The 23,693-nt window shown below is 43.2% G+C and overlaps 1 protein-coding gene across 1 annotated transcript in view; it reads right to left on the reverse strand.

The window, feature by feature from the left end:
• Window positions 1-23,224, reverse strand: part of LOC148009572 (kinetochore protein) — a 28,511-nt gene extending 5,287 nt beyond the window's left edge. Inside the window, exons 1-3 of the mRNA XM_087672958.1 lie at window positions 23,010-23,224; window positions 22,188-22,241; window positions 21,952-22,098 (exon numbers count right to left, since the gene is read on the reverse strand). Of these exons, the coding sequence (XP_087529084.1) occupies window positions 21,952-22,098; window positions 22,188-22,241; window positions 23,010-23,181 (373 nt within the window). The 5' untranslated portion in view covers window positions 23,182-23,224. The remainder of the gene's footprint in view (window positions 1-21,951; window positions 22,099-22,187; window positions 22,242-23,009) is intronic.
• Window positions 23,225-23,693: the final 469 nt, after the last annotated feature.

Raw genomic sequence — 23,693 nt, forward strand, 5'->3', positions numbered from 1 at the left:
TGGACACCCTATTGACCCTAAAAACTTATGCCCCTTGTAGTATTCTTTTAACTTGTATTACTAAAGGTAAAAGTACACTTAGATCCAACCTGGCCTCCATTAGTCTTCAATATGCCTTGGTGGCCATAGCAACCAACAAGTCTTCAAATTAACTTTCCTCTTGGTTTGCTTGGGGATTGGCCTTCAATTTTTCCCTTGGAAGATAAATTTTGCCCCAAACTTAAGGTAACCAACCTTCCTACTAAGACAGAGTAATAATGACTTGATTTTAACACTAATTCCAACGAGTATAAAATACACAAATATAAAAATACACAATTTTTCAATTAATCTTGGACAATAGATATCCTATTGGTCCTACAAACTCATGCCCCTTAGGATATTTCTTCAACTTGTATTGCTAAAGATTAAAGTATACTAGGATCCACCTTGACCTCCTTCAATCTTCAGTATATCTTGGTATCCATAGCAACCAACAAGCCTTCAAACCAATTTGCCCCTTGGTTTACTTGGGGATTGGCCTTCAATTCGCTCCTTGGAAGACAAATTCTACCCCAAACTTAAGATTGATTAACTGATCTCTCAAAATTCTCTTAAATCCCCAAATTTCAACTACTGAGTTTCAAGATTAGACTCCTGATGACCTCTTGAAATTCACTCAATTTGTCAAGGGAAGGTGAAATTTTGAGATGATTCAAGCTTTTCGATAACATTTGACTAAGTTATTAATCAAATGTGTAAGGTTATTTATTTAGCACGTGATACACATGGAAGTTATTTCAAAATAACATGCCAAGGGTCCCGAGGATGCAATGGATGTCAAAGGCAAAAGTTATGATAAGTTATGCCGACTGGGTTTTGGTGGTCAGTTGGTATCTATTTTGGCCCTAAGATAAATGTTTGGCCAATAAGTATCAGTGGTAACACTAGGAGCTAGCATTAATTAATTAATTAATTAACGTCAATCTAAGGATCAATAGAAGTTGGAAACCACTCCAAGTTACACATGTTCTAACCAATTTAATTATGGATGGGCACATTTAATTCTAGGCAAGATTAGAAGAGCTGAAATTAATTTTTAAATTTATTTAATTTTTTAAAAAATAATTTGATGGCTAGATAATGCTAAAAAATGGATTTAGAAGACTACCACTTGACAAAAATGCCCATGTAAGCCGAGAAAACGTTTTTGGGAGCTAGGTCTCAAACATTCTGTCAATTTTCAGCTTGGGAGAAAGAAAGAAGGTACTATTGTGTTGAGAGTTATCTCTTGCCTCATCAACAGTGCCACGTGGCAGCAGTCGGATTGTCTGACTATAGTTGATTGCATTAAATGCAACCAATCTGGTTATTTTGGGTATTTTTCAAGCATTCTTTTCAGCCCTTAAAGGCTGAGTTTCCAACAAATTTCTACACTCGTATCTAACAAATTTCAGTCTGCTGGTGACGGAGACCACTTGGGGCTGACGGAGATCGAGGTCCTCGTGGTGGGGACATGCGCAGATATTTCCTCTATATAACTCTACATCCTTATATAGCATTCTTCACTACAGATTTTTTGTCTCTTTCTCTCTCTCTCTCTTCTCTCTCCGTTCACTCTTTGTCACGGTCATTCGCTTCCGCATTGCTTCACTCTGACATGGTATCAGACCATTGAAGGACTGTAGGGTGGACCTATCTAAAAAGGAGTTTTCAGTGCAACACAAGGCTACGTTTTCAGCATTTAAGTGTGAGCAGGTGGGCTGCGCATCAAAACAAGGCTGAGGCAAGCGTGGGCGTGCAAGAAAAGAGAAGATTTGATAAAGCTGCTGTTGTTTTTCTGATGTTAGTGAAGGAAGAAGGCTGCATTGTTTGCCTCAAGTACAGAATTTATCTTTTCATTGCCTCCAACAGTTGAAGAAGGTTCAGGAAGCAGAGAAAAGAGCCCTAGCTGGCTGCATTCACACAGTCAAAGGGGGTTTCTTTTGCGTTTGCGCAAGCATTGCAAGTGAAGATGTCTATAGAGATTGACGTGGAGTTCCAGGCGATCATGGACCGGAAGGTGCCTGTCTTACCGGCTCTTCCATCAAATCAAAAGCTCAATGGCAACAATTACCACATCTGGTGTGTGATGATATTGGCCATATTGGAGTCTTACAATTTGACAGAGCTTGTGATGGAGGAGATCAATCGGCCCTCGGTGAGAGATGAGTCCAAACTCTCTTCAAATGCTCGTGCAGAGTTGACCAAGGCCCAATCTCATTGGGACAAGCTGAATACTAGGATTCGTTCTTTTCTTTTTCTGTCTTGTACAACAACCATGATAGTCCATATATAGCACTTGACGGTGGCTCAAGAGATATGGCTGAAACTTGACCAGATGTATAACTGGATGACCCTTATGAAGAGGGTTTCTTTGGATGTGCAGATGCAGACCCTATCCGTGAATAAGTCTTCTTCGCTTCACGAACACATCAACAAGCTTCGACAACTTCAAATGCAAGTTCAAAATGCAGGTAAGCCCATTTCCTCCAAAGACATGGCGATCACCTTACTGTCCCAGTTGCCACCACGATTCGGTACCTTTTATTCCGTTGTTATTACTTCATGGCAGGAGTCAACTCTTTGTTGGGAAGAGTTAGTTTCTATGGTCTTGGACCAAGAGGAACAATTGAAGGGACAGAATGCTTCCAAATCGAAGGCATTGATTGGTCAAGCCGCTCTCAAAAGAAGGGAAAGGACCAAAAGAAGGAGGACAACAAATCCAAGAAGGACAAAGAGAAAGAATCGACATGCCATATTTGTGGTAAGACCGGCCTTTGGAAGAAGGACTGCCCCGACAAGGATAAGAAGGACACCAAGAAGAAGGATACGAAGGATCCTGGAACAATGGATGCACCCTCATCAACTGCTTTTCTACACTTAGCGGTCATTGGGAACTCTACATCGAAGACTTCTGATGATGCGATGACAGCTCCCCACACTCGAGAGTGGATCGTGGACAGTGATGCCTCACGGCACATGACTTCTTCGACAGTTGGTATTGCCCATTTGCGACTTTTGCGTAGGCAGATTCTCATAGGAGACAGCTCTTGTGTCTATTGCTGCACAGGGTGAGATACAACTGCTTCCAGATGGACGTGGTGGTACCCACACTATCGAGATATTGCATTGCTAGATTCAGGGTATCATTTGCTTTCGGTACATAAGATTTGTTCTCTTGGTCTTTTGGTAGAGTTAGACAGTGATGTTGTTCGAGTTTTTGATCGTGGATCGAGGAAGGTTCTCTCTTCAAGGTATGAGGAGAATGGAATCTACAAATTGAAGTCTTCTTCCGCTCTTACCTCTCTTCTTCTTACCTCTCAGACACAGTCCGAGCTATGGCATGCTCGGTTTGGCCACTTGAACTATGAGTATCTTCGAAAGGCGTCACAAGAATCGCTTGCTCGAGGTTTACCGAACATTGTGGTGAGCCACAAGAATCGCTTGTTCGAGGTTTGCCGAACATAGTGGTGAGCCAACAACCATGTGTCTCCTGCATTCGAGGGAAATAGCATAGAAATGTGATTCCCCACAAAGCTTCGAGGCGGTCCACTTCACCTATGGAGCTTGTATCTTCGAATCTTTGTGGCCCGATGAGGAATGAGTCCTTGAAGCAAAGCTTGTACTTCATGTTGATCATAGATGACTACAACAGGATAATATGGGCCTACTTCTTGACGTTGAAGTCAGAGGCATTCTCCCACTTCAAGGATTGGCTTCTCTTCGAGGAGAACCGATCAAGTCAGAGATTAAAAACCTTGCGATCAAACAAGGGTGGTGAATTTGTTTCTAATGAGCTTGCTCATTTTTGTGCAAATAGAGGCATTCACAAAGAGTTTGCTAATACCAACACTTCTCTAAGAAAATGCCATTTTGAAGCGAAAGAACCTAAGTGTGATCGAGATGGCACGAACCATGATGGAGCACCAACAAACACCTCAGTTTCTGTGGGCCGAGGCAACAGCTAAGGTAGTCCACATCCTAAATCGATCCCCCACTTCGATCGTCAACAGGATGGCACCTTTTGAGGCTTACTTTGGGACTAAGCCTGATGTCTCTTATTTCACGATCTTTAGGTGTGACGCCTATGTGCACATCCTGAAGACTCAACGTGACAAATTTGAGGCAACTTCCCAATGACAAGTATTTGTTGGCTATAGCTCCCAGGCCCAAAGATATCGCTTGTATAATCTCATGAAGCGGGATTTCTACACAAGCTGAGATGTGCAGTTCGTGGAAGTTCCGGCCACAGGGGAGGTGAGGAGCACCCTGTACTTGGAGATCCAAGGGAGAGTTGGGCTCCCAAGCCAGTTCCTTTGGAGCAAGACCCTTTTGATGGAGATTCTTCTTTAGATTCTAAGTCTTCTCTTCCACCAGTTACCCCAATGGAGATCCCACTGGTATATCCGAGTCTTCAGTAGATGGGGAGTGTCGAGGAGAGATCCGACCTTCTCCTCCTTGGGCCCATGACACACTCTGTGATTTAGGGATCGAGGGAATCCCTGAAGAGTGGGAACTGCAAGATGGACCGTGGAAGTCATGGAGCACCAGGCACATTCTAAGGAGCTTGTTTGCTCTAACTATTGTTTGATATCCCGTGTTATGCAGGATAGGAAGCCTACATCAATGAAGGAGGCTTTACAATCTGTTCATTGGCGAAAGGTGATGGAAGTCGAGTTAAAGGCTATTGAGCGGAATGGCACTTGGTTCTTTGTGCCTTGTCCCTCTCATAAGAAGGTGATTGGTGTCAAATGGATCTTCAAGACCAAGTACCATAGTGATGGCTCGTTGGACAAGCACAAGCTCGCCTTGTTACTGAAGGTTTTGCACAGCGCTCAAGTGTTGACTTCCATCATACTTTTGCCCCTACAACTCGCATGGCGACTATTTGTGTTGTTCTTGCCTTGGCTCGTCATAGGAGATAACCTGTTTATCAATTGGACGTGAAGTCGGCCTTCTTGAATGGTGATTTGAAGAAGGAGATCTATGTAGAGCAGCCTCATGGCTTTGGTTTCTCAGATGGGAAGGTTTACATGTTAAAGAAGGCCTTGTATGGCCTAAAGCAAGCTCCGCGTGCTTGGAATAAGAAGATTAATTCGTTTCTCCAGGCCATTTGGGATATCGACGCTCTAGGGCTGATCCGCAACTTTATGTGCACACTTCCAAGGGAGGAGAGGTCCTCTGTTGTTTGTTTAGTATGTTGATGACTTGATTGTTGTAGATGATCATACCCAGAAGGTCAAAGAGACGAAGGCAGTCCTACATCAAAAGTTCAAGACGATGGGTTTAGGACTTCTCCATTTTTTTTTGGGCCATGAGTTTATCAGTCTCAGAGGGGGATTATCATCTCTCAACAAAGATATGTACAAGAGCTCTTGGTGACTTTTGAGATGGAAAATTGTCGGTCTCTTTCTACTCCTATGGATCCGAACTACAAGGCCACTTCACATGCAAATTCTCCTTTGGTGAATGCTATCCGCTACCATCAGCTGATTGGATCATTCACTTGGCTTCTCAACACACGGGTTGATCTATGTTTTGCTGTAGGTCTCTTGGCTGGGTTCATGAGTGCCAGTGCATTGGCAGATTGCTCAGAGGATACTTCGATTTCTGAGGGGGACCTTCGACCTTGGGATTTTCTATACAACAACTACAAGTGCTACTGATCTTATCCTTGCAAGTTGAAGTGATTCAGATTGGGCTGGTGATGTGGATCAACAGCGGTCTACTACACGTTACTGTTTTACCTTGGATGTTGGTGCTATCTCTTGGAGTAGCAAGAAGCAGCCCACGGTTGCCCTATCTTTGACTAAGGCAAAGTATCGGGCTGCGTCTTCTACCACACGTGAGACTGTGTGGCTTCGGCGGTTGTTAGAGAAGCTTGGCTGCCCTAAGACTCGTCCTACTATTTTACAATGTGACAATGAGAGTTGCATTGCCTTAACATGGAATCCCGTATTCCATGCCCGGACGAAGCACATAGAGATCCAGTATCACTTCGTCAGGAAGAAGCTTCTAGATGCGACCATTGATATGAAGTACTATAAGACTGAAGATAATCTTGCAGATTTGTTTACGGAGGCCCTTCCCCAAGCTCTACTTCATCAACATTCCAAATCCCTCAATGTACTGCCTTATCCAAGATCTGAGAGAGGGTGTTGAGAGTCATCTCTTGCCACGTGGCAGCAGTCGGATTGAGCCAATTGTAGTCAACTACATTAAATGCAGATGACTTGGTTATTTCGAGTATTTTTCAAGCATTCTTTTCAACCCTTATAAGGTTGAGTTTCCAACAAACTTCTACACTTGTATCTGACAGATTCCAATCTGCTGGTGACGGAGACTGCACTCAATGGAATCTGAAAAGAAAGCATGAGAATAGAATATAATCCCATTAGAGGGAAATTTGAAGATAGAGATGAGGAGGGTAGAGATAGAGACCTAGGGAAATTGGAGTCCAAAAAGCCCAAACAAAAGACAAGGCTCACCAATTCCAAAAAACACAATTCAACATACACAACAAAAAAACAGATGTACAAACAAGATTACGATCAATGATGCACAGAGTTGAGTGTTAGCATTCTTTTCAAATTTCTATTGTCTCTAATGGTTGAGAATAATAGGTTTGAAATTTTGACCAATATGTTAGAGTGAAGCAATGTGGAAGCGAATGACTGTGACAAAGAGTGAACAGAGAGAGAAGAGAGAGAGAGAAAGGGATAGTGAAATGCAGAAAATCTGTAGTGAAGAATGTTGTATAAGGATGCAGAGTTATACACGGGTGTAGAGGAAATATCTGCGTATGTCTCCACCTCGAGAACCTCGATCTCAGTATGGATACTCACATGGGGAAGAAGGAAATGCAATGCCTAATCTTGGACAAAGCTCAAACCATGGACAGCAAGCTGAAAATGTTGCTGTTGGGCTAGATGCAAGGCCTTCAAGGCGTAACGAAGCTAATAACCAATAAAGTGAAGAGAAATTTGATAACCAATCCAAGAATCGGATGAGGACAGCAAAAACTATCAAAGCTTTGAGGAAATGAGTAGGACTGCCAAGAAACTATGAACAACAAATAGCAAAAAAGATGTCGAAGTCATTATTAATGATAGTTCATCCATATTCTTTCAAGAACAATGTGTGAAAGTGCACTAAAAAAGCAAAAGGAATGAATACAAGGAGCACAAACACAAAAAAATGATGAATGAGAGTACTAGAACAATGAACTACCCAAATAACTCATGAATGGATAATGGAATCCGAAAAGAAAGCATGAGAATACAATATAACACCATTAGAGGGAAATTTGAAGATAGAAATGAGGAAGGTAGAGACAGAGACCTAGGGAAATTGGAGTCCAAAAAGGCCCAAACAAAAGACAAGGCTCACCAATTCCAGAAAACACAATTCAACATACACAACAAAAGCACAAATGTACAAACAAGATTACGATCAGCGATGCACAGAATTGAGTGTTAGCATTGAATCAAACACAAAAGACCCTCATTTATGCACAAAACACAATATCAAAGTAAAAAGCTAAAAAACAAAGGTTAACAAAGGTTAGTAACAGCAGTTTTCAGAAATTCCAGCCAAAAAAGTCAAAATATCGGCATAGGCAGTAAAATGCAGGGTTGGTCAGGTTTTTGAGGAGAAAGACGAACACAAGGACCTGCCACCAGCCTCTGAAACAGGCTGCCAGCAGAATACAATGGTAATGAACATGAAATGCAGCATAGTGCACCAGCTCCAAACCTTGCAAAATGCAGGTGTGATAAGCCTGCAATCGGCTCAAACACAGCAAAGAAAGCACAGAATCTAGCTCAAACCTGCAATCCGCTCAAACACAGCAAAGAAAGCACAGGATCTAGCAAACTAGACCTCTAATAACATATGAGAGTGCACAATGGAAGTACAAGCAATAAACACAATGTACAAACATAAACACCATGAACAGTGAATGAGAAGAACAGAACAGTGATTTCAGAGAGAACTCATGGACGGGCAATGGAATCCATTAAAAAAGAATGAGAACAAAGTACATTACCAATACAGTGACCAGCCACGGTGCCTCCAGTCCTCTCCAAACATGCAGGCGATTCCAAGATGATGTGAGGAAGAGGACTGCCAATGTATAGGCAGCAGTGGAGCAATGGCCAGGGGCAGGTCAGCCACAACAGGTTGGTCAATAGTGACAAGATGACCAGCAATAAATGCTGCCATCCCACGTGGAAAATGTAGTACCCAATATGCCCAGCCTGCTGCCCACTCAATGAGGTGCCTAACACATGATATGTACAAAGCTAAGATAATGATGCTCTTTTATCTCCAAAAATAGAAACATACACAAGAATTAGTTCCTTACTCAAAAAACCAATATGCTCCTGTAATATTTCCGCAACTGCGTACCGTAAATATTGACGTCCCGCACACGACGTAAACCTTGTGCAAAGGATTATCTCTTGCATTGAAATTATTGGCAGTGTAATGTGTGACCCGCACGCGTGAAATGGGATCCTCCGCATTGGTAAATCAAAACCGGGAGTTCAAAACCGCAAGTTTCACAAAAACACCCTCTTGGGAGGGGCATTTTGAGTAATTCAAGGCAAATTTTTTTATTTTTTCCCCTTTTTCTCCAGCCGATGCATGGCTGGAGAAGGGGGAGTGTGGGGAGGATGGGGATATGGCGGACGTGGCCTGCATGGGGGGGGGAACCCATGCAAGGGGGCCCCGTGGTGGATGCCCCTTCCCCACCCCCCAATGCCTATAAAAACCCCCCCCAAGGCTGGGTGAGGAAAGGAGGACGGCCCGTGAGGAGAGAGTGAGGTCGCCGTGGAGAGGAGGTCGCCGACGCCGCCGAGCTGCAGTCCGCCCTGTCCGCCAGCCGCCATAGCTGCCGCCTCAGTCCCGCCAGGCCATCTCCGCCGCCGCCACGCTGGAATTCGACTCCTTTTCCCCCCCTCGACGTCACGGCTGAAGCTCAGAAGCTTCTTGAAGCTTCTTTAGAAGCTTCTAAGGGGGGGGCCTCCTTAAGCCCCCTTCCCACCACATTTCCCAAAAGACCCATTCATACCCCTCCCCGGAACTTGAAGAGGAGAGGGTGGAAGCCGTAAAGTCCCCCACAAGACCCATCGAAAAGGCTTCCGCAAAAAGATTTTTAAAGCCGCAAGCCATCCAAGAATAAATTCCGTGCCAAAAGAACTCATAAAGCCCTCTTCCGCAAGCACCATTTATCCAAATCCCGTAAAGGGATCTCCTACGTACAAGGGAAGAAGGCAAAGGTTGGGAGATTGCATGCCAAGGCAAGTCTATTCGTAGGCCGCAAAAGCTAACCAGAAGCTGAGACCACGCCTACGATGGCCCCAAAAAGGACACAAGATGCGACTGCGAGAGGTTCATCGCCGAGTATACAAGTGGATATCTCCCCGACCCCTCAAGTCCAGGTTCTTTCGAGTTATTTTCGCATAAAGAAATGATTAGGCGCGCTTAGTTCATAAGGGAGATTGCATCTTTACGCTTAATTTTAATGCATGTGGAAATTGGAAAAAAATACATTTGGTAAAGTATCTCTTGAAACATTAGGCAAGATTGAAATATGTCATGAATTTGAACGAGTTATCCACCTTAGAAGACTAGTTGCATGTAGCTTCTTTGGTACATTATCAAAGTAATGAGTCTAAACTTAGAGCAAAGAAATGGAATTTATAAGTGCATTCTCTTTCGTCCTAGACATGGTAGGAATAAGCGTGTGCCGCATGTTAGGCAACATCCTTCTCGTAACGATTTCATGAGGCAAGGTTAACACCACAAGATATTATCCGAAAAGAAATAATAGAGTACGGAAATGATGGACTTGCAAATAGTATGTAAAATGGAATGAGTTAACACTAGCTTTAGTTTGGTATAAACTTCGTTAAACTACATTGTAGCTAGGAGAATGTTGGGTATTGCATAGTCATCATGCGAAAACGTCATTCATCAGAAACCGCATTTAGGAAAGGTTGCATGGTTCGTCAAAGCATAAGATTCGAAAGTAGACAACAAGGTTGTAGGTATGATTATTGATGTAAGACCTAGTAGGTCCTAGGAAAAGTTAGTATTCAGATTATCGTGCACCAAAGAAAGATAAAGTTATCGTGGACCATGTGATGCGTAAAAGCAATAAATCGCATGTTTACGCGTGTTGGTGGAGTTGTAACTATTGTTCTCCATTAGATGTAGTTTATTACCTTTAGAAGGTTCATCCTTGTTGCAATACAAGTATATTGAGTTGTCTAAGTAACCTAAAACACAAAGGATTCATATGGACATGGCTCAGTCGATATGATAGGTATCCCAAGTGCCAAGTGTAATAAGATTTCGACCTAGTTTTACACTTGTTGCCAAGTCTAAAACCGCAAACCCAAAGATCTTACACACGTTCACAAAATGTCGAATAAATTGGATGTTCATGCATAAAATGATCTAAGGTTTTATCCTAAGGATCATTCGTTCAAATGATGAAACTCCGACGGAGTTGCAAATTTCTTAGACCATGGGCCAACATAATTAGGAATGGGTTGGAGGATACCCTAAACCCTGCTACTCGGCTAGAGGTAATTCCGTGGCCGGAGGACGCCATTCAATGGGTGGAATGATCCCGTGGAATGATGCAATACATGTGCAAAAAGCTGCAACTTTGTATAGACTTGAGATTTGCCCACAAGAGAGTTTTATCATCTCTCGAAATGAGGTTGGCAAGTTATTGAAAGAATTTAACTTATAAGAGGATGGGTAATCATCCTGTTACTCACTTTTCTTGGGGGATAACTGCCAAGGAAAAGGAAAGGTTAGGTGTTTGCCTTGAAGCAAATGACCAGACAATAAACTAAAGCGACATGGTCGCTGGATCCTGCCACAACAAAACCTAAAGTAAGAATGATAGGAATCTTGCTAAGTTGCAATTGATTCCGGATCGAATGCGGGTTGCATTCGGAGAAAATGAGTCACTCCTTAACAGTTTGCCAACTAAACGACCACTAGAATTTGATTGTGCTTGTAACAGTTTAAAAAGCACTGTTTGCATTGTTTGCTCAATGAACTAAAGGACGAAAACATATCTAAATACTTCAGGTTGAAGCCTGAAGGGAGAGGCAGCTTCAGTTACCCCCGACTGCCTGCCTGACCCTAACCAAGGGGGTTGTTAGCCGCGCCGGGAACGTGGACCGAACCCGCCGCGAGAGGTCTCTCCGTTGAGTTCTACTTGGAGCAGGAGGACGCTTGGGTGCCAGAGGGGGCTCTGGCCGTAAATCCCTCGCCTTCCGGGCCTTGCACAAGAGGCTAACGTGACTCGGGATTGGATCTCGAGGCCCGCATACTAGTCTACGGGCGGAAACTTGGATTAGTGATCCCTGGTGGATTACTGGATAGCCTTCGGGCGGATTATGAATACGCCTACAGGCGGGAACTCCTTGTATTTCAAAGATAAAAGGATAAAATGATAATAAAGAAGTTGTTTGGCATTGTTTTCTTTATGTCCTGTGATAAGATTACGTGAAGGAACCAGTGCATAAGAGGGTTAATTCAAAGAAGCTGTTTGTATATGTCAAACTAATGTGGTAGGTAATTACATAACTAAAACCAACCGAGGAAAGTGCGGAGGATGGACCATGGGTCCGTCCTACGGATGGGTGGTCCCGGTTAGCCGGGAACTTTTCTCAAAGTCTTCGACGAACAGAAGGATGATCAACATCACCGAGACAAGTAATGAGAACGATGACTTGGAATTACCGATTACCCGATTCACGCTGTTTTAGGGGAACGGAATGGGACTATGCCTTTTGACAGAGAGGTCGAGCCTTGCATCCCTCTCGTTTCCCATTCTCCTTGAACCAAGTGCAGCGTGAATCCGCTTCAGACCAGGTGTTTCTGCGTAAAGTAGTTCGATCAGGTCTGACGCTAGTCGCTGTTAGTAAATGACCAAACAATTCCGGTCGATCCTAAGTGGGAACGGCCAGGACACTTCCGTTACGTGGCAGACGCGGAAAGTCCTAGATTGCAAAACCCGCAACATTCCATGGGAGTACCGGGTGGAGTTTTCTAGACAACCTTTCCGATGGGCTGCTAAGACGTGTTCTAGAGGTTTCTAGTGGACACGTTACAGTTGGTATCAGAGCCGACTTACAATGGAATTGTTTTCATAAAGATTTCATTGAAAAAATGAAGTAAAGAATTTGTTCCTGTCCAAACATTTTCTCATCTTCAATACTGTCTTGCAGAATTACGAGGCGTGGAACAAGTTTTTGGTATTCCGGATTATGTTCATGACTGCAATGCATTCTCCGCATTATAGGCAGAGAATTGAAATGATGAACATCTTGGAGCAAATTTATAATCCATCACCGCTATATATAGAGCGAAGATGGACTGGGTCTTCAGGAATCTATTACATAGCTGCCCACCGGTTCGCTTATCTACAGACCAACCTGAAGAGGATCAAGTGGTTGGAAGATTTGAAAGTCGTGAAGCTGTTCATTTTTGTGGAAGCTCACGTGAATTCGACTTTGCATATTCGAGGTCGTAGAGTTGAATTAAACTCATATGTATATGAGGAAGTAACCCGTGTAATTCCAACTGATAGAATTAAGGTATTGGGCCGCCATGGGAAGTATGGATTCCAGCGGAAAGGATATCCTGAACTTCCGATGAATTATCGATTCTTAAAGATTCATGACCCAAAACCCTACTATTACACAGTTCCTGTAGACAAATCCAATACAATGTTGTTCTCCCCAAACTAAATGTAATGATTGGATTATCATCACTCGAGATGTTGTATGAGGCTACGCCATATAAATATAAATAAGGATTTCTTTTACCACTATCTGATTGTACATCAGGGTTGTTGCAAAAAGTTAAGATGCTTCATGAGTTACGAATTAGCTGAACTAAAGATAAGCTAATGTCAATTATCATATAATAATGTTAAGAAAACTTTATCCAGGCACAACCCCAAGTACAGGTTCCAAATTCGCCCCCTACATCAAGTACTACTGTGATCCAGGAGAAGAAGTTCCTCCTCAAACAAATAAAGCCACCCGAGTTTGACGGGAGAGGCAGATTCGTCCAATCGGACGCTGAGATTTACATTGAATCTATGGAGGACTACTTCGAAGCCGCTGGCACTGCACCAACCAATCAGGCCATGCTCGCCAAATTAAAACTCACCGGTGAAGCCAGACTATGGTGGAAACAATGGTGCAGGGATCAAGGGATTTCAGAGGGGTCCGTTACCTGGGAGAAGTTAAAGCAAGCCATGCAAGGGAGATATTTGCCACCCGCATATCGTACTCAGAAAATGAATGAGTTCTATGAGCTAAAACAGTTAGGACTCACTCTTGACGCATACTACTCTAAGTTTGTCTCACTGTTAAAGTATGCGCCACAAATGGACACGACACAGCAGGTGTCCAAATTTTGCGCAGGCTTAAATCCACCTGTAAATACCCGTCTCGAATCTATGCGTCCCTCAGATCTTCAGGATGCACTCATTCGAGCGGCACCTATAATTCAGGAAGTACAAGCTAAAACCAAGGAGTATTAAGAATTGGTCTTATAGCGACCCAAGCAGAGGAGCATTCAGACCCTAGGTTAAGAGAGTTCAAGGCCACAATCAGGGACAAAGAAAGAAAGCAAGGACAAATAACGTCAACAACTTTGTTCCTACTCATGGTAATGGCCGAAGCATCCGATGTTTCCACTGCAATGAACTCGGTCACTTCAAAAAGCAATGCCCCAAGCTCAGCGAGGAACACCGTCAAGGTATTGGCCGCGGTCAGGGAGCCGCCGCCCGTGGAAGGGGAAGAGCTGCCTGCATTACCAATAGGCAAAGATGTGAAGCAGAGGAAGAGGAAGATCCGACTATGGAAGCGGATTTCGAAAGAGCGACGGTCCATGCCGCTCGACACAAGAAGAGGCCGAATCGCCAGTTCTCGGTAATTCAAACACCGTCGAACTATCAAGGTAAAGGTTTCAAAACCTTGATTGATTGTGGCAGTACACATTCCTTTATCTCACCAGCATGTGCTAAGAGATTAGGAATAGCCACAGTAGAAGCACCTACCCTACTTGTGGAATTGGCAAACGGTCGTGAGGTAACTTGTGCTAGGCAAACTGCTAAGGAGGAGTTCTATCTGGGAGGAAAGAAAACCTCAGTCAAATTCAGAGTCATGAACCTAGGTATCCATGAGTGCCTACTCGGGATGGATTGGCTTAAGCCTAATGACGCTCACATCCACTGTGGAAAGGGTCAAGTTTCCTTTCGAAACTCTGACAGAGAGTTTGTTACGACTCAAGGTGAGGCAGGAGTGCCGAGAATCCAGCTAGCCAAGGTATCGCGGATCATAAAAGGGGTTAGGAAAGGATTACCTGTTTACTTGATCAAACTCAACAAGTTAGATCAAAAGCAAGAGTCTCATGAGGAACCCTCTTGGCTAAAAGAATATGCTGACGTATTCCCTGAGGAATTAACTGAACTTCCACCCCCAAGAGAAGTTGATCATGAGATAAGGCTAATACCTGGAGCTGCGCCAATTGCAAAGAGACCTTATAGAATGTCTATTCCGGAAGCTATTGAGTTGAAGGAACAACTCAAGCAACTGTTAGATCAGGGCTTCATCCGGCCTAGCAACTCACCATGGGGAGCTCCAGTCCTATTCCAGAAGAAGAAAGATGGGACACTTCGACTATGTATTGATTACCGTGGGTTGAATCAATCAACAGTCAAGAACAAGTATCCTATTCCTAGAATAGATGAGCTTCTTGATCGCCTTCAAGGTGCAAAGGTCTTCTCCAAAATTGATCTCAGGTCAGGCTACTATCAAATTAGGATCAAGGATGAGGACATTCCAAAAACGGCCTTCAATACAAGATATGGGCACTTTGAATTCTTGGTTATGTCATTCGATCTTACAAATGCACCTGCCACCTTCAATAGATTAATGCAGGATATTTTTAGACCATATCTTGATGACTTCGTGCTTGTCTTCTTCGACGACATTTTAGTCTATTCTAAACAGGAAGAAGATCATGAACCTCAACTACGGATTGTTTTGGAGACAATGAGGTCTCATAAGCTGTATGCAAAAATGAAGAAGTGTGCATTCTTCAAACGTCAGATTGAATATCTAGGATTCATAGTATCATCAGAAGGGATATCAGTAGATCCAGCCAAAGTCAGAGATGTGCTTGAATGGCCAATACCATTATCCGTCAAAGAGATACGCAGTTTTCTTGGCTTGACAGGATGGTATAGGGTCTTTATCAAAAACTATGCTTTGATTGCAGCACCTCTTACCGACTTACTAAAGAAGCAGACTTCCATTACATGGTCAACTCACGAGCAAAATAGCTTCGACCAATTGAAGCAATGTTTAGTATCAGCACCTATTCTGAAACTTCCTGATCTCAATAAGGAGTTCGAGGTAGTAACTGATGCCAGCATTCTTGCCTTGGGGTGTGTTCTTATGCAGGAAGGTCATCCAGTAGCATATTCTTCAAGGAAATTGAAGAGTCACGAAAAGAATTATGCCACTCATGATCTGGAGTTATTAGCTGTCATCCATGCTCTAAAGCTTTGGAGACACTACCTGTTGGGTAACAAGTTTACTCTAGTAACAGATCATAAGAGTCTCAAATGGATTTTTACCCAGAACGAGCTCAACATGAGGCAACGTCGATGGATTGAAGTATTGGAGGAATATGATTTTGAAATCAAGTATCGACCGGGGAAAGAGAATGTGGTTGCCGATGCACTTAGTCGCAAGGCATTCCTAAATTCCCTAATCTTGCAGACTCCATCAACGGCCAGATCTCTGGCTACAAAGGTATCTATGCCAAGCAACCCTATACTCGAATTGGCTAGAGAGGAAGCATGCCATGACTTAGCCTACCAAGCAATGATAAAAGAAATATCTACCAAGGATCAGAATTTGAAGCTACAGGCCAAGTATCATGAATTTTCTGTTGACAATGGACTTATTTACTATAGAACAAGGCTATATATACCAGCAAGCCAGTCACTTAAGCAGAAGATATTGTGGGAAGCTCATGATTCTCCTTTCGCAGGACATCCTGGCTATGCAAAAACTCTTAATGCAGTTAGGAAAAGCTACCATTGGGAGAGGCTCAAAGGTGACGTCCTCAAATATGTCACTGAATGTTTGTCTTGCCAACGTATCAAGGCTGAACATGTCATGATGCCAGGAAAATTACAACCACTTGACATTCCCCAAATGAAATGGGAATTCATCAGTATGGATTTTGTGATGGGCTTACCCCAAGTCCAAGGAGGGTACAACTCCATTATGGTTGTAGTTGACATGCTTACTAAGGTTGCACACCTGATTCCAGTAAAGACAAACTATAAAGCCTCCGACATTGCTAGAGTGTTTATCAAAGAAATATTCAAGCTACATGGGCTACCTAGAAGGATCGTTAGCGATCGAGATTCTCTTTTCACTTCACACTTCTGGAGAGCTATCTTTGAAGCTATTGGAACTCAGCTCTGTTTTAGCACTGCCTACCATCCCCAAACAGATGGACAAACAGAGCGAGTAAATCAAATCATTGAAGATATGCTTAGGGCTTACTACTGTCGAGAGCCAAAGAGATGGATTCAATACTTGCCGTTAGTAGAATTTGCCTACAATGCTTCTTACCAGCAGAGCATTCAAATGACGCCTTTTCAGGCATTGTATGGTCATGATTGTCGAAGTCCCCTAAATTTTTCTGATCCTACCCTAAGGGTGGAAGCTTCAAGACAAATGTTGGAGGACATGGATGACCAAATAAGGTCAATAAGACAAGACATACAAGCAGCCAAAGATAGACAAAAAGCATATGCGGATTTGAAGCGCCAAGAGAGGATCTTCGGAGAAGGAGACATGGTCTTCATTCGTGTACGGCCGAAAAAGAGTTCTTTATCTCTAGGTAAATGCAAGAAGCTAAGTCCAAGGTATTGTGGACCATATAAAATCCTCAAATGCCTAGGACCCAATGCTTATAAATTGCAACTTCCTGATAACCTAAAGGTTCACAATGTATTCCATATTAGTCTCTTAAAAAAGTATGTACCCAACCCAAATCATGTACTTGATGACCAACAAGTTGTAATGCCTAGTCAAGGAGTCCTTGAACTAAGACCGGAAAAGATTTTAGATGTCAGGGAGAGACAGTTGAGATCTAGAACCTTGAGAGAATGCCTCGTCCAGTGGAAAGATTATCCCGAAGAGGATGCTACCTGGATGGATGAAAGCTCTTTCAATCTTCAATATCCCCCAGTTTTTCTCGAGATGAGGACATCTCGATTCTTCTAAGGGGGAGAGAATGTAATATTTCCGCAACTGCGTACCGTAAATATTGACGTCCCGCACACGACGTAAACCTTGTGCAAAGGATTATCTCTTGCATTGAAATTATTGGCAGTGTAATGTGTGACCCGCACGCGTGAAATGGGATCCTCCGCATTGGTAAATCAAAACCGGGAGTTCAAAACCGCAAGTTTCACAAAAACACCCTCTTGGGAGGGGCATTTTGAGTAATTCAAGGCAAATTTTTTTATTTTTTCCCCTTTTTCTCCAGCTGATGCATGGCTGGAGAAGGGGGAGTGTGGGGAGGATGGGGATATGGCGGACGTGGCCTGCATGGGGGGGGGGGGGGGGGGGAACCCATGCAAGGGGGCCCCGTGGTGGATGCCCCTTCCCCACCCCCCAATGCCTATAAAAACCCCCCCCAAGGCTGGGTGAGGAAAGGAGGACGGCCCGTGAGGAGAGAGTGAGGTCGCCGTGGAGAGGAGGTCGCCGACGCCGCCGAGCTGCAGTCCGCCCTGTCCGCCAGCCGCCATAGCTGCCGCCTCAGTCCCGCCAGGCCATCTCCGCCGCCGCCACGCTGGAATTCGACTCCTTTTCCCCCCCTCGACGTCACGGCTGAAGCTCAGAAGCTTCTTAAAGCTTCTTTAGAAGCTTCTAAGGGGGGGGCCTCCTTAAGCCCCCTTCCCACCACATTTCCCAAAAGACCCATTCATACCCCTCCCCGGAACTTGAAGAGGAGAGGGTGGAAGCCGTAAAGTCCCCCACAAGACCCATCGAAAAGGCTTCCGCAAAAAGATTTTTAAAGCCGCAAGCCATCCAAGAATAAATTCCGTGCCAAAAGAACTCATAAAGCCCTCTTCCGCAAGCACCATTTATCCAAATCCCGTAAAGGGATCTCCTACGTACAAGGGAAGAAGGCAAAGGTCGGGAGATTGCATGCCAAGGCAAGTCTATTCGTAGGCCGCAAAAGCTAACCAGAAGCCGAGACCACGCCTACGATGGCCCCAAAAAGGACACAAGATGCGACTGCGGGAGGTTCATCGCCGAGTATACAAGTGGATATCTCCCCGACCCCTCAAGTCCAGGTTCTTTCGAGTTATTTTCGCATAAAGAAATGATTAGGCGCGCTTAGTTCATAAGGGAGATTGCATCTTTACGCTTAATTTTAATGCATGTGGAAATTGGAAAAAAATACATTTGGTAAAGTATCTCTTGAAACATTAGGCAAGATTGAAATATGTCATGAATTTGAACGAGTTATCCACCTTAGAAGACTAGTTGCATGTAGCTTCTTTGGTACATTATCAAAGTAATGAGTCTAAACTTAGGGCAAAGAAATGGAATTTATAAGTGCATTCTCTTTCGTCCTAGACATGGTAGAAATAAGCGTGTGCCGCATGTTAGGCAACATCCTTCTCGTAACGATTTCATGAGGCAAGGTTAACACCACAAGATATTATCCGAAAAGAAATAATAGAGTACGGAAATGATGGACTTGCAAATAGCATGTAAAATGGAATGAGTTAACACTAGCTTTAGTTTGGTATAAACTTCGTTAAACTACATTGTAGCTAGGAGAATGTTGGGTATTGCATAGTCATCATGCGAAAACGTCATTCATCAGAAACCGCATTTAGGAAAGGTTGCATGGTTCGTCAAAGCATAAGATTCGAAAGTAGACAACAAGGTTGTAGGTATGATTATTGATGTAAGACCTAGTAGGTCCTAGGAAAAGTTAGTATCCAGATTATCGTGCACCAAAGAAAGATAAAGTTATCGTGGACCATGTGATGCGTAAAAGCAATAAATCGCATGTTTACGCGTGTTGGTGGAGTTGTAACTATTGTTCTCCATTAGATGTAGTTTATTACCTTTAGAAGGTTCATCCTTGTTGCAATACAAGTATATTGAGTTGTCTAAGTAACCTAAAACACAAAGGATTCATATGGGCATGGCTCAGTCGATATGATAGGTATCCCAAGTGCCAAGTGCAATAAGATTTCGACCTAGTTTTACACTTGTTGCCAAGTCTAAAACCGCAAACCCAAAGATCTTACACACGTTCACAAAATGTCGAATAAATTGGATGTTCACGCATAAAATGATCTAAGGTTTTATCCTAAGGATCATTCGTTCAAATGATGAAACTCCGACGGAGTTGCAAATTTCTTAGACCATGGGCCAACATAATTAGGAATGGGTTGGAGGATACCCTAAACCCTGCTACTCGGCTAGAGGTAATTCCGTGGCCGGAGGACGCCATTCAATGGGTGGAATGATCCCGTGGAATGATGCAATACATGTGCAAAAAGCTGCAACTTTGTATAGACTTGAGATTTGCCCACAAGAGAGTTTTATCATCTCTCGAAATGAGGTTGGCAAGTTATTGAAAGAATTTAACTTATAAGAGGATGGGTAATCATCCTGTTACTCACTTTTCTTCGGGGATAACTGCCAAGGAAAAGGAAAGGTTAGGTGTTTGCCTTGAAGCAAATGACCAGACAATAAACTAAAGCGACATGGTCGCTGGATCCTGCCACAACAAAACCTAAAGTAAGAATGATAGGAATCTTGCTAAGTTGCAATTGATTCCGGATCGAATGCGGGTTGCATTCGGAGAAAATGAGTCACTCCTTAACAGTTTGCCAACTAAACGACCACTAGAATTTGATTGTGCTTGTAACAGTTTAAAAAGCACTGTTTGCATTGTTTGCTCAATGAACTAAAGGACGAAAACATATCTAAATACTTCAGGTTGAAGCCTGAAGGGAGAGGCAGCTTCAGTTACCCCCGACTACCTGCCTGACCCTAACCAAGGGGGTTGTTAGCCGCGCCGGGAACGTGGACCGAACCCACCGCGAGAGGTCTCTCCGTTGAGTTCTACTTGGAGCAGGAGGACGCTTGGGTGCCAGAGGGGGCTCTGGCCGTAAATCCCTCGCCTTCCGGGCCCTGCACAAGAGGCTAACATGACTCGGGATTGGATCTCGAGGCCCGCATACTAGTCTACGGGCGGAAACTTGGATTAGTGATCCCTGGTGGATTACTGGATAGCCTTCGGGCGGATTATGAATACGCCTACAGGCGGGAACTCCTTGTATTTCAAAGATAAAAGGATAAAATGATAATAAAGAAGTTGTTTGGCATTGTTTTCTTTATGTCCTGTGATAAGATTACGTGAAGGAACCAGTGCATAAGAGGGTTAATTCAAAGAAGCTGTTTGTATATGTCAAACTAATGTGGTAGGTAATTACATAACTAAAACCAACCGAGGAAAGTGCGGAGGATGGACCATGGGTCCGTCCTACGGATGGGTGGTCCCGGTTAGCCGGGAACTTTTCTCAAAGTCTTCGACGAACAGAAGGATGATCAACATCACCGAGACAAGTAATGAGAACGATGACTTGGAATTACCGATTACCCGATTCACGCTGTTTTAGGGGAACAGAATGGGACTATGCCTTTTGACAGAGAGGTCGAGCCTTGCATCCCTCTCGTTTCCCATTCTTCTTGAACCAAGTGCAGCGTGAATCCGCTTCAGACCAGGCGTTTCTGCGTAAAGTAGTTCGATCAGGTCTGACGCTAGTCGCTGTTAGTAAATGACCAAACAATTCCGGTCAATCCTAAGTGGGAACGGCCAGGACACTTCCGTTACGTGGCAGACGCGGAAAGTCCTAGATTGCAAAACCCGCAACATTCCATGGGAGTACCGGGTGGAGTTTTCTAGACAACCTTTCCGATGGGCTGCTAAGACGTGTTCTAGAGGTTTCTAGTGGACACGTTACAGCTCCATGAAAAAGGAGAAGCTCCTTTCCAAATAGTACCAACACAAGAAGAAGCCAAAAAAGTCCAAACTCTTGCAGTCATCCTTGAAGTGGTTACTGCTTCATGGAATGCAACACCAACCTAAGACTAAGGCCAAAGCAAAGGAGCTCAATCAAATCCAACATAAGTGTGAGGCTTAAGACAGTAATACCAAGAGAGAACTCAAGAGCAAGAGCGTACATTTGATTAGAGGCAGGTGCTCATGTGCGAGTAAGCTCGAAGGCAGGGCTCTGCAAGCTGAACAACAAGGAGCAGCTCAAAACAAGGGAGAGATGAGGCTACCTTGCAGGCATTAGCACAATAAATGGCCCACATCTAAAAGGACTCCAAGATCAGTAGTTCATCCCAAAGCTTATTTCAGCACATATGACAGTGACGTAGATCGCTGTAACTTGTAAATTGTTTCAGCATCAATTTCCTACTTATTTTCATGCATACGGTTTCATAGTTCCACAAGTTGCATGTCATCTGACACGTGAAGTTTGCCTGTGATGTTAACACTTTGTAAATATCCACAAAGGTTTAGACACATAAGTCAGAAGCATCTTAACGAGCCTTCTAAAAAGGGCTCTTGTAATTACTGGAGCCTTTTTTTAATGGCTCTGGTAATTACATTTATGGTGTGCTGTGCAAAGCTCATTTCTATTCATCATAAAGGAATATAGAGTCTACCCTAATATCACAGTTTCTGGTTGTCACTGAGTCCTGCTTCATGTACTGGTATTAGAAATGTATCCATATAAGATCTACAATAGCATACCTTCCAATTGCTCTGCAATTTGTTGCTCTTGACATTGTTGAAGATCCAATAGCTCTGCTATGCTTTTCTCAAGAGCTTCTCTTCTGCTGCTAAGCAGTGACAATGACTCTTGCAGATTGCTTTTCTCCAAGATCTCATTAGCAAGAGCTGCTCAAAACAGCTATGGAGATATCAGGGATCTTTCACAGCATACTTTCTGCAGCTACATCATTGACTGTAGAAGCATAGAAGTGTACCTTTACGCTCAAAATCCAATGCTTTTAACCTTTCTGAAATGCATTCAACATTTGCTGCAAGAGGAAAGAGGGAGAGGAAACCATCACATACAGCCTAGAATCAATGAGAAATGGAGTTATGTATGTATGTGGAAGTATATGTAAGTTCCTGCATGAACCATCCTAGCTGGTTGTGCAGACTCATTTTGTAAGACAATTTTAGCACGGATTTAAAACCATTTGGAAGCATGGCAGCCTTCATTTTTGACAGTGTTCAAGTTAAAATAATGCAAATGTGGAAGTGAATCAAACGAGAAGACAGCAGAAATAGCTCAACTTCTCGATCACTCTGAGATGGATAACACAAACTTCAAGAGTACAAACAGAGGTTTGGCTCCTAGCTTGACAGTTAATGCAGCATACTGCACAAGACTCTTTTAAGAGTTGAACTACAAGAGACACTTTGAGAATACAACAAGAAACTTGGACAGAATAAGCAGCAGATAAAAGCAATTCTGTACTCATTGACCAAATTATCGATGCATCTGTGATGCTGAGAGGACTGCAGTTGGAAATAAGGGCACCGAGTCTCGGTTCCATAGTCCTACAGGTAATCTCAAAGGGAAACTTTTCCTGCAAACCCTAACATATTTAGTAAGAGTCTCGTGATTATCTAAGCCACGATTCAGCTAAAAGCAAATCAGGAAATGCTTCCACAGAGAAGGCATGACAACTCGAACCATCATACAACCAATACCAGACTCGTGTAGACATAGATAGAAACCACTGCACAAAGGGAAGTTCAGAAACGAGAGAATATATAAACTTGATTCAAAATCTTACATTTGCCTTCGGTGTTGAGGAGATGGCACAAGGCGCGCGTATCTTCGATAGAGGCAGAGCTGCTCCGAAGCCATCGCTCGTGGTTCTTCCTTGAAAGCTCAACCTGCTCCACGAAAGACGCCGGTGCAGCAGATGATGACGGATGAAGCAGCTCCATCGCTTCGTCCTTCATTGTGCGATGATAATTCGAAAGAGAACCAGAAAAGCAACTGAATGGAATGTTGGAGTTTTTTATTAATTAACATTAGTGCCCGTGGAACGTTAGGTAGCTTCGTTGCCTCAAAGAGCAACTTCAGTCAACAATTTATTTCTCATCTTTCTCTTTTCTCTTTTTCCTCTTCGTTTTTTATTTTTTTATTCACACACACACTTGCACACTCTCTCTCCCTTCAAATTCCCTTTTATTTTTATTTTTTTTTCTTTCTCTTTTTTTATCTTTTATTTTAATTTTTTTTCTCTTCTCTCTCCCTTTTTATTCTCTCTCCTCTCTTTTTTCTTCTTTTCTCTCTCTTTTTCTTCTCTATGTGCTTTTCTTCTCACTCTTTCTCTCTCCTCTCTTTTTTTCTCTTTCTTCTCTATTTTTTATTCTCTTTCTTTTTAAATTTTATCTTTCCTCTCTCTTTCTTTCACTTCCCCCTCCTCAATCTCTCTGTAAGTATGTAAATTTTATATTTTTACTATATA

This window comes from Lygodium microphyllum, chromosome 30 (genome assembly GCF_053477565.2).
Source record: "Lygodium microphyllum isolate KBCC chromosome 30, Lygodium_microphyllum_v1.1.10, whole genome shotgun sequence".
In the NCBI taxonomy this organism is placed as follows: domain Eukaryota; kingdom Viridiplantae; phylum Streptophyta; class Polypodiopsida; order Schizaeales; family Lygodiaceae; genus Lygodium; species Lygodium microphyllum.